Below are 12,399 nucleotides of genomic sequence, written 5' to 3' on the forward strand. Positions count from 1 at the left end.
CTTACAAGAAAAGTTGTTCTTCTCTTTTCTGTCACATACACCACAAGGGTCAGTCAGACACAGGCTTTTACCACTAAAGAGCCTTTCCTTACTTTCATGGATGACTTTGTACTTCTCAGGACTAATCTTAAATTCATTCCAGAGGTTCCTTCTAGTATTCTCCGAACTTTCTTTCCTCATCCGGTTACTACACAGCCCGCACGATGAACACCATCCACTCCGGATCACCGACCGACCCCTGCCCACACCACGTCTTCAACAAGGCCGACTCCACCATCGCACCCCAACTCCGGAACATCATCAACGCCTCCTTCAACACCGCCACCTTCCCGGAGAGCTGGAAGCACGCCGAGATCAGCGCCCTCCTGAAGAAACCTACAGCGGACCCCACCGATCTCAAAATCTTCCGCCCCATCTCGCTCCTCCCTTTTCCTGCTAAAGTCATCGAGAAGATCGCCAACAGACAGCTGACCGCCTTCCTCGAGACGAACGGATCCCTCGACCCCTCGCAGTCCGGCTTCAGAGCCAACCACAGCACCGAGACCGCCCTCATCGCAGCCACCGACGACATCCGGACCCTGCTCGACAAGGGGGAAACAGTGGCCCTCATCCTCCTGGACCTCTCCGCTGCGTTCGACACGGTCTGCCACCGCACCCTAGTCCAGCGCCTCAGCAACATCGGTATCCAAGAGAAGGCACTGGAGTGGATCATCTCGTTCCTCGCCGGAAGAACACAAAGAGTCCGTCTCCCCCCGTTTCGCTCCGAGGCCACCGAAGTCATCTGCGGCGTCCCGCAAGGATCTTCACTCAGCCCCACCCACTTCAACATCTACATGAAACCTCTCGCAGCCATCGCACGCCAGCACAACCTCAACATCATCTCTTACGCCGACGACACCCAGCTGATCCTCTCCCTCACCAGAGACCCCGACACCGCCAGAACCTGCCTACACGAAGGGATGAAAGACGTCGCCGAGTGGATGAAGGACAGCCGCCTGAAACTGAACTCGGACAAGACGGAAGTCCTCATCCTGGGATCTTCGCCCTCCGCCTGGGACGACTCCTGGTGGCCCCCAGCCCTGGGCACCGCACCCAAGCCAACCGACCACGCACGCAACCTGGGCTTCATCCTGGACCCCTCCCTCTCGATGACCAGACAAGTCAACGCCGTCTCCTCATCGTGCTTCAACACCCTGCGTATGCTTCGCAAGATCTTCCGCTGGATCCCGACCGAGACCAGGAAGACTGTCACCCAGGCACTCGTCACCAGCCGACTGGACTACGGAAACGCCCTCTACGCCGGAACCACAGCCAAGCTACAGAAAAGACTCCAGCGCATCCAGAACGCCTCCGCCCGACTCATCCTGGATGTCCCCCGATGCAGCCACATCTCCAGCCACCTGAGGAACCTGCACTGGCTCCCCGTCGACAAGAGTATCACGTTCCGGCTCCTCACCCACGCACACAAGTCTCTCCACGACCTGGGCCCCAAGTACCTCAACGACCGCCTCACCTTCTACACGCTCACCCGCCAGCTACGGTCCACCAGCCTCGCCCTCGCAGCCGTACCACGCATCCGAAGAGCCACCGCCGGAGGAAGATCCTTCTCTTACCTGGCTGCCAAGACTTGGAACTCCCTCCCCATCCACCTTCGGCTGACCCAGGACCATCTCGCCTTCAGGAAACAACTCAAGACCTGGCTGTTCGAGCAGTAGCATACCCCTCCCCCCAAGCGCCTTGAGACCCTCCCGGGTGAGTAGTGCGCTATACAAATGGCATGATTGATTGATTGATTGACTACTGTCTTATGGTCAATGGTGTCAAGGCACTGCAGTGACAAAACTAACCATTGCCAGATGGATATCTAAGGCAATTCAATTTCGCCATGTTGAAGGTGGCAAACCTGTGTCAAGAAGGACTGAGGTGCATTCTACAGCAGCAGTCTCTACTTTGTCTGCTCTGTTTGCGGGCATTCCACTGGACAAGATATGCTGTGCTGCGACGTGGAAGAGCACCCAAACATTCACGCATCACTACTGCCTGGAATCTACACAGCGCAGTGACGCAGCTGTGGGTCAGGCGGTGCTACAACATTTGTTCCAATAAGGTGAGCCTCTTTAAATACAGGTGTTTGTATTACTTGCATTAGATATATAACTGACTGATTCTTATGGTTACTTGTTCTACTTGACATTCATGCATTAATGTTTTCATCTCATTTTCATTCTGAATATTCCTTATGTTTACCTATTGTATGCATCTAGGTATAAATCTAATATACACATGTATAGTTATATGTTTTATTCTGATAAGCAATTCTTAGCAAGTGTGCATTACTGCTACTCACCATCCACTAAGGAGAGGCACATTTCTAGGCACTGCTTGCTATTCTGATTCAAGGGTATTAATCTATGAAAGATACCCCAATACTGGATAAGAAAATAAGTTACTTACCTGTAACTGCAGTTATCCAGTATTGGAAGCTTTCATATATTCATAAACAACCCACCCTCATCCCCTGAGTGAGTTATCTATTCACACTTGTACTGGAAAATCTGAGGGACTCAGCCTCTCGTGGACTGTTCTAGAGGATGCTAGCTACTGACTGGTTGTATCTGAAGTTCAGTCCTTTTTAAAAAAGGAGATAGAGAGGCTATTAAATTCATGGCCTAGTGCCATATAGCCTATGGTAGCTTTATATTCTGCTTGATTATAGTACCGTGGGACTCCCACCTCAACGACAGGAAATGATTCAAGAATGTGAATCTTCGAAAGATACCAATAATGCATAACAACAGTTACAGGTAAGGAACTTACTGTCTTCACCATGTACTCCAGGAGTACATGGCATTCTACAGTTCACGCATTGTTGAAGCAGAAATCTCCCATCCTGTCTTACCTTGTAACTTAAACATCCCCTCTAACATTAATACGTTTCTCATTGTCATAGGACAGTGGTTTTACCATGTCCACCCATATCACTTAAGCACCATGTTATTCCTTTAAGGAACAGTGGAACTCTGTGTGGTTCTGTTTTGGTTCCAAATTGTGATGAAGGTTCTGGACAGTTCAGTTGAGTGCTGGCTGGCCTCAATGTCACCAGTGCTAGTTTTATGTCAGCAATAAACCTCACTACTTTACTACAGTTCCACCAAGAGAGTCTTGGTGGAACAATCTAAAAGTGTGAGTTGGTGTCCGTGGTCGATGATATAGTTTTGAAGGAAGGGGAGGTATTAATGAAGAGAGAGGGTGCACAACGGAGCATTGGGTCCCAGTGAGAATGCAACGATGTTTAAGGTCCTTAATGAATTTTCTATGTGCAGTGACTGAAGAAATTATGATGCAGGTGGAAGTTTGTGCCTTTATAGTTTGCCAAGCAAGCCCACAGAAATTGCACATTAAGTATACTTGGGCCAAATCATGATTCGAAAACGGAGGAAGGAAAAATTGCATCGTGTCATATTTGCATCTTTGTTTTTTGTTTTTATTTTAAGGGGAAGTGATGTGTTATGCCTTTAGGGAACAGCGGGATTCTCTGCGGTTCCCTGATATACCTCATTCCATTAATATTGTGTCTGACTTCACTCATCACTACACATTCTCTCTCACATTAATCATCTCACTCATTGTCTCAGCACAGGCATCTCTCCAAGTACAGTCTCTTCTAGATTCCTTCTAAAATGGATCAGGCCCCCCACTGTTGGAGCAGCATGATCTCAACCAGTTGCTCTGCTAAAACCGCTGCCTCCTATCAGTCACATTAATTATCTCACTGTTCTAATGTCAGTTTTGTTCTGCAACATTCATCTAATCTGCTTGTACAGCAGTTCCTGCAAATGCTACAAGGCACTGAGGTGGATGCTACAAAGTTACTTTTCTCAGTTCTGTGATCTCTGGGTGTATAGTGTAGGACTAGAAGGTCACCTAGAATGAGCAATACGTAAAAGTGGAAGCAATCATTTCTCTTACTTTTTGTGTTTTATAGGTGTGTATCCAGGAGTGGCTGGTGCCGGAGGAAAGCCACCCAAACCAGGTACATTTTGGTTTGCCATTGCTTAAGTAATATCAGACGAACTATAGGGATGGAAACAACTTTGAGTCTGGTGCACCAGTCCTTACACCTGCAAACTTCAGTGGATGGTTATAAAGTAATAAATATGATAGATAATTCAAGAGAGGTGGATTTAGGAGATACTGCAGGAGCACTGAGTATGGGGAGTGTACTAGATATTGGGATGAGTTAAAATCGTTTGGTTTGGAAATATATAAACTTTCTCTGAACCCGATGTTTCCATTTTGCTTTCCTCTGGATTTAAACCAGCCCTATCTTCAGCACTACAGTATTGCGAGTTGTTTTTAAGGAAGATTAATATAATTTCTGGGCCAGGGAGATCTTTTGGTCTGACAGGCAACTGTCACAAACTCTCACCATGGCTGACAAAGAGAAGAGTTATTTTTTTAAAACCTGTTTGCCTTGTGGCAGCAAGAACATTTACACTGATCAATGTAAGAAAGTAGGATCTTTCTGACATGGTTGCCTCCACTTTTTGCCTGGTGTCAGTGTGTTTAGACTGTAGTATACTGGGATCCTGCTAACCAAGACCCCAGTGTTGGTGATCTCTCCTCTCAAGTGACTTGTAAGTACTTTATACATCCTACAATTGGCATGATGGTGTACCCCTGTAAGTCCCTATCATGTGTAACCGACGTACCCAGGGCACTGGTACACCAGGGGTCTCCCATGGGCTGCAGCATGTATTATGCCATCCATGGGACCCCAGGCAAACTTTGCCCACAGGTCTGCCATTGCAACCTGCGTGAAATGGGGCATGCACCTTTCACTCCAGATATAAGGTTTAGCTTATATCCCAGTCACTGAACTTAAAACCTATAAGTCACCCCTAAGGTAGGCCCTTCATTCCATGACTTTAAGTGTGTGGGTACCCCTGCATGAGTAGAGGCATCCCTACAATCCCGGACTCCATCTTCTGGGCCTTGTAAGTGTGGGGAAGCCATTTTAAGGTATGTAGTGGACACTGGTAAACTTGAGATGTCCAACTATATAACGGCTTCCCCAAACCTGGTCATGTTTGGTATCAAACATGTTGGAATCCTGCAACACCACTGATTCCAATGTTAGTTGCATGATACCGTATACTGGGGAGGGGCTCCTTATAGGAACCCCTGGCATAGATGTCTCAAGTTCTATATAGACAAGATAAAGGAAATATGCAGATCAAACCAGTTATTTGTATAATTTGCTCGACCATGAAAAGGTTAAGACCTGTTCATACAAGGCATAGCTTACTGGCTCTCAGCCTATATTGCTTTGTCATGCCAAAGCCAAGTGTACTCTCAAGAGAAGAGTGATAGAGCATTCCAGCAGGGGTTTGGCTTCAACTGTAGCACTCTTTTCTGGTGTGCCTTTGAGAGATATCTGCTGTCCAGCCATCAGGTGGAGCAGGCGTATGTTCACGAAGCATTAATGCCTAGACGTGACTGCAGCAGTGGGACAGACAGTCCTAAGAAACCTCTTTCAGTAACGGCTTCCACTTTGTTATAATATTGTGTAATGCTTGCTATCCTGATTCAGGCATGTGAATATAAAAGATCCAATTTTGGAGAAGAAATTAGTTACTTACCTGTAAGTCTAGTTCTCTAACATTGGTATCTTTTATATATTCATGTGACCCTCCCTCCTCCCCTGTCAAAGGATCTTTGTATTTTATTCTCATACTTGTGCTTTTGTGCTTTGAAATTTGAGTTTTGGTGGCCCCAGGGGGAGAAGGAGTGCTTAAGCTTCCACCTCATTGGCATAAGTTTGGATTCTTTCAAATGAGGTGGATGTGTTACTCAACATACAGTGTTGTTTTAGGCCTAGGGCATTTTTTCATTATATATTATATCTTGCATATTTTTTACTCCTTATACTTCTGTTTTAATGTACCAGGGATTCCCAGTCTGGCAACAAGGAATGATTCACGCATGTGAATATATATAAAAGATATCAATGTTGGACAACTGGAGTTACAGGTAAGTAACTTATTTCTTCTTAGTTTACAGTGGTGGTTCCAGGCCCTAGATGGTGTTCTCCTCTTCCTGGGCCCTGGAGAGTGGCTCAAAATTAAAACAGCCCTTCCACACAAATGCCTCTTTAGTAAGCTGTTTACAGACAGTTTTAATTCAAACAGTTTTCCTGCAGATGCTCTGACCTATTAGCCATCTTGAAGATAACAAAACTAATACTACTATTATTATTTACGTTATATTTTAGTTACAATATCTTCTGATAGAGACTTCTAACTGCAGATTCCTCATAATAAACTATTCCCCTGGCGTCAGATTGGATCCCGAAACTCTTGAGCAGTTCCTCTGCATGTCGTTAAGTGGCATCGGCCGGATCCTCTTTGATGTCATCTGTGTCAGAAGTCATGCTGTGGAGCCCACCTAAGTACTACTGGATTGCGCTGACAGTTCAGATATTTCCACGCCAACAGTGACCAACTTTTTCTACCTTTTGTCGACTATTTTTGAGCAATTGCTCTCAGTGTGCTAGGGATATGTTCACTACTAAGTCTACAGGGTTTAAGCCTTGTGAGGAATGTCACAGGCAAATGTCTGTGTCTGATCATCAGTTGGTCTGTCTTTCGGGTTGGGGCACAACTCCAAGGCCTGTGTCAAGTGCAAGTCGATGCACCCCAAGGTGATTCGCGGGCAGAGGATGAAGCTCCGGGAAGCACAGCAGAAGAAAGGCCCTGCACCATTGTCTCTCGGTCCTGTTACTGAGGTCGACCTCGTTTCCGCAGACGATCATCTTCCCACTCCAAGATTTTCTCCTCCAAGTCAGGTAAGTTGAAGAAGCACAAGAAAAAGAAGTTGAATCATTCTTTGGCTTCCCCAAACAAACGTCATGCTTTGAGGCTCCACTCCCGCACTCCATCTGTGGAGCCGGCATCAGGGCTCGCTCCACACTTCCATGAGTTCCCTAAAGCTGAATGATGCCCGCACAGTTAAAGAAATTCTTTGACGCCATGCACGCCTTCTTTGGGCCACTAATTCCCTCTGGCGTACCTTCTGGCCCCTTAGAGCTTCGAGAAGCCCTGGTTGGGTTACCTCCACTGACTCCTGCCAGGCCCTCTGGATCCAACCCTGGATCCAGCTTGATGCTACCACAGATGCCAATAAACTCCTCAGACCCGCTGTGTCCAGCACCTCTGGACAAAGACCTAATACCTATCACCTGCTCCGATTCGGTGCACCTCCAATGCCACTCAACATTAATACTGGCACCGTCCAGACCTCCCAACCCCTGAACTTGCCACTCCAAGACAGACTCTTTACCCTGGCAGGAGGAGATGAGGAAGAAGGGTATAGACCCTTTGAGGTGGACCAAGCCAATTGGTATAAGGAGCTGGGTGCTGCTAGCGGGCTGGACACCTCCTCAGACTCTGGCATGCTGTGTCCTCTGGACCTTGTTTCAGAAGAGGTTGCATCTTTTTTCTACCTTAATGCTCATGGCAGCAGAGGCCCATGACCTACAACTGCCTGCTGTTGTGGTTATGGTCCATTAGATATTCAGACTATGTTCAAGTGTCCCTCATTGACATGCCATTCGAGGGCTCCTGCTTGCTTGGTGACAGCTGATACGGCACTGTAGTGGTTCTGGGAAAGCAGTGCCACTGCCACTACCAGGTCACTGGGACTTTCTCTGGTTTGCCGCTCACAGCCCCTTCTGCGGCTGTGCATGAAGCACATATGGGCACCTTCAATATCAGCCTTACATCACAGCCCAGCAGACTATCCAGTTTTATCGTGGTTGGGGTCAGGGTTCCCAGAAAGGATGCTGGATTCATACCCAGTGCACTGTCCAGTCCCCTGCCACATCCTCCAAGCTAATTTAGTGAGACATCCATGCCACACAGGCATCCAGTTGTCATGCCTGCCCCAGTGGAGCAACATAATTTGAGTGCTCTAAATTGTTCAGAAGGGTTATGCTCTCCCATTCGTGGAAACTGCTCCACCCTTGCCACCATTCCTAGAACGGCTGATGGAGGATCATTTCTCCTTGCTCCATCAGAAAGTGCACGATCTTTTGGCTAAATGAGCCATAGAGAGGGTGCAAGCACCAGAGATAGTGGTTGTTATTGCTGCTACTTCTTGATAACGAGAAAGGATGGTGGCCTCTGTCCCACACTAAATGTGCACTTTCTCAACGCCTTTCGGAGGAAAGAGAAATTCAAGATACTCATTTTAGTTAAGGTTCTGTCTGCCCTCGATCCTGGAGACTGGATGTTAGCTTTGGACTCGTAAGACGCATATTTCTGCATTCCTGCCCTGCCGGCCCACCGGCGTTACTTACAGTTAATGGTAGGTCAGAAACATTTCTAGTTTTCTGTGCTCCCCTTTGACCTCATCATTGTCCCTTAGGTGTTCACGAAGGGGATGGCGGTGGTTGCAGCACATCTTCAGTTGTCGGAGGTTCCAATCTCGCTCTACCTCGATGACTGGCTGCTGAATTGGGCTCGCCTTAAGGAGTCGTCACCCACCTCCAGACTTCACTGGGGTTGACTATTAACATGACAAAGTCACACCTGACCCCCTTCTCAGTTGCTTCCTTTCATCTTAGCCTTTATGGATACAGTACAGTTCTGTGCCCACCCTCCATAGCAGAGAGTCCAGGACATTCGGGCTATGATCCCGATACTTTAACCTCAGTCCTGGTATTTGGTGAGACTGACTCTGAGCCTGTTGGGTCTGATGTCCTCCTGCATCATACTGCAGAAGAACGCTTGATGGCATATGAGAGGTCTGCAGTGGGATCTGAAGTCAGAGTGGGCACAGCATATGGGGAATCATTCCGACCTTGTCCAGATTTCGATGGAGACTGCAAAAGATATACATTGGTGGCTAACGGACAATGATTAGGCCTAGGTCAAACCCCTCTCCCTTCCCCACCCAGAATTTACAGTGGTGACCGATGCATCACTTGTGGATTGGGAAGGCCACTTGGGAGAGGTGAAGGAACTGCTTTCCGGTGAAAGCTTCACCCCAGATCAATCTTCCAGAGTTGAAGGCTATCTGCTTGGTATTAAAAGCCTTCCTCCCCGCTATCAAAGGAAGGCTGGATCAGGTGTTCACGAACAATATCACTGCCATGTAGTATTGCAATAAACAGGGCGGGTGGAGTTGTGGACCCTGTGCCAGGAGGCTCTGCTCCGCTAGACTTAACTGGAGCGTCAGGGCATTTTCCTGGTTGTACAGCACAAGGCAGGATCCTTAAACGCCAGGGTAGATTAACTCAGCCTTCGTTGCCTTGCGGATCCCGAGTGGTGATTATATCCAGAGGTGGCGCAAGGTCTTTTCCAAATAGTGGGGAGATTCTTCATTTTATCTGTTCACCACCTCCGAGAATGTGCAATGTAATCACTTTTGTACGTTGGAGTTTTCATAATGTCTCTTGCTCAGAGATGCGTTCTGATTTGAGTGGAACTCGAGACTCATATACGCGTTTCTGCTAATAACATTCCTGCCCAAGCTCTCAATAAGATCAATACAGTCAAGGCCTAAGTCATGTTAGTCGCTACTGATTTTGTATGGAGAGTATGGTATCCCGAACCCCTGAGCATGTGCATCTGTCTTCGAGTCAGACTGCCCCTTCTTCTGTCACAGCAAAAGGGCAGGGTCTTGCACACGTACCTGTACGCTCTCTAACTTCATGTCTGGAGATTGATTGGCACAGTTGAGGCTTTTTATCTTCCTCCTGAGATATGTGATGTCATCTTGGCAGCCAGGTGTCCCTCCACCAATGCAGCTGGGATAACTTTATGGCTTGGTATTCCTCACGCCATGTGGACCCGCTTTCTGTTGTTTTTATTGTTGGTTCTGCAAGGTCTTGCCCTGGGCACTGTTAAGGATTAGCTGTCGGCTATTTTGGCTTTTCTGCAGCTGCCTGATCAACCATCCCTGTTTAAGACATCAGTTGTGACTCAGTTTTTGAAAGGTTTACTGCATTTGTTTCCCCATTTATCTTTTGTGATGCCCCAATGGGACTACAGTTTGGTTCTTACAGATATCATGTGTTTGAGCCTCTGCATAGCTGCTCTCTGCGGCTCCTGACAATCATGATAGTTTTCCTAGTGGCCATTACATCGGCCAGAAGGGTGAGTGAGTTTAAGGCTCTAATAGCTCACCCTCAGTACATCACTTTTTCACCCACTTACATGTTGGCTAGGCCATCACGTTGCCTACCTTCTTTGCCTCATCCTTCTGAAGAGGAGAGACTCCATGGTCTAAACCGTAAGAGTGCTCTCTTTCTTCACTGATTGCATCAAAGACCACTGGGTGGACAATCAGCTCTTCATTGGGTTTACTGGGGCAAAGAAGGGCAAGGCTGTGCAGAAGTGGATCATCTCGAGATGTATTGTACTCTGCATAAAGATCTGCTATGTACTGGTGAAGAAGAAGTCCCCTGAATTTGTTTGGGCCCATTCCACCAGGGCGAAGGCCACCACTAAAAATTGTAAAATTGATACTTGTAAATTGATACTTGTATAGCGCACTACTCACCCGCAAGGGTCTCAAGGCGCTTGTACAAATATCACTGTGGATCCCATCCTGGCTTTCCCTGTGAGGTGTCCACTCCTGCGGACCCCCAAGTTGGAGGCCAGGCATCCTTAGCGTTGTGGGGGCCGTTGTGGAGATTAAGCAAGCTATTGCCCAGAGTTGCAGAGTGGGACTCCATGATTGGAATAGGCACCAAGGCGAGAATTATCAGGTCCGTGGAATTTTTTAACCCAAGACCCACCGAGGCGGGTAATTGAACCCTGGTCCCGGGCTAGACCTCTGCATCAGGGTCTGCCGCTCTAACCATTCAGAAAAGGGGGTGGTGATGAACAGAGTGTCTGAATTAAGCAGACCACTCTTACCCAGTCCAAAGATCAGGGCTTGATCCATCACCGTTATTTAGCTCACTGCCCCATCCCAGCTCAGAACCTGGCTATATGCAAATTAGTCTGTCCCTGGCCCAGTACATCATGGGAACAGGGCAGACCAAACTACCAAGCCAATTCTTCACCAGAAAGGAGACAAGCTACCGGGGACCGGTTTCTGGCATTTCAGCCTCGTCGGCCCGGCTTGCTTGAATCCTGATGGAGCAGTGAGCAAGGGACTCATGTCTGAGTATACCCTGCCACACCTATAGTGGCCAAAAACGATTCAGAAAAGGGGGTGGTGATGAACAGAGTGTCTGAATTAAGCAGACCACTCTTACCCAGTCCAAAGATCAGGGCTTGATCCATCACCGTTATTTAGCTCACTGCCCCATCCCAGCTCAGAACCTGGCTATATGCAAATTAGTCTGTCCCTGGCCCAGTACATCATGGGAACAGGGCAGACCAAACTACCAAGCCAATTCTTCACCAGAAAGGAGACAAGCTACCGGGGACCGGTTTCTGGCATTTCAGCCTCGTCGGCCCGGCTTGCTTGAATCCTGATGGAGCAGTGAGCAAGGGACTCATGTCTGAGTATACCCTGCCACACCTATAGTGGCCAAAAACGATTCAGAAAAGGGGGTGGTGATGAACAGAGTGTCTGAATTAAGCAGACCACTCTTACCCAGTCCAAAGATCAGGGCTTGATCCATCACCGTTATTTAGCTCACTGCCCCATCCCAGCTCAGAACCTGGCTATATGCAAATTAGTCTGTCCCTGGCCCAGTACATCATGGGAACAGGGCAGACCAAACTACCAAGCCAATTCTTCACCAGAAAGGAGACAAGCTACCGGGGACCGGTTTCTGGCATTTCAGCCTCGTCGGCCGGGCTTGCTTGAATCCTGATGGAGCAGTGAGCAAGGGACTCATGTCTGAGTATACCCTGCCACACCTATAGTGGCCAAAAACGATTCAGAAAAGGGGGTGGTGATGAACAGAGTGTCTGAATTAAGCAGACCACTCTTACCCAGTCCAAAGATCAGGGCTTGATCCATCACCGTTATTTAGCTCACTGCCCCATCCCAGCTCAGAACCTGGCTATATGCAAATTAGTCTGTCCCTGGCCCAGTACATCATGGGAACAGGGCAGACCAAACTACCAAGCCAATTCTTCACCAGAAAGGAGACAAGCTACCGGGGACCGGTTTCTGGCATTTCAGCCTCGTCGGCCCGGCTTGCTTGAATCCTGATGGAGCAGTGAGCAAGGGACTTATGTCTGAGTATACCCTGCCACACCTATAGTGGCCAAAAACGATTCAGAAAAGGGGGTGGTGATGAACAGAGTGTCTGAATTAAGCAGACCACTCTTACCCAGTCCAAAGATCAGGGCTTGATCCATCACCGTTATTTAGCTCACTGCCCCATCCCAGCTCAGAACCTGGCTATATGCAAATTAGTCTGTCCCTGGC

The 12,399-nt window shown here is 48.0% G+C and overlaps 1 protein-coding gene across 23 annotated transcripts in view; it reads left to right on the forward strand.

Moving 5' to 3' along the window:
- Window positions 1–12,399, forward strand: part of ELN (elastin) — a 496,210-nt gene that overhangs the window by 374,963 nt on the left and 108,848 nt on the right. For all 23 annotated transcript variants that reach the window (XM_078679544.1, XM_078679545.1, XM_078679547.1 and 20 more), the window contains one exon: window positions 3,986–4,033. In XM_078679544.1, coding sequence (XP_078535670.1) covers window positions 3,986–4,033 — 48 coding nt within the window. The remainder of the gene's footprint in view (window positions 1–3,985; window positions 4,034–12,399) is intronic.

This window comes from Lissotriton helveticus, chromosome 3_1, assembly GCF_964261635.1.
Source record: "Lissotriton helveticus chromosome 3_1, aLisHel1.1, whole genome shotgun sequence".
NCBI lineage: Eukaryota > Metazoa > Chordata > Amphibia > Caudata > Salamandridae > Lissotriton > Lissotriton helveticus.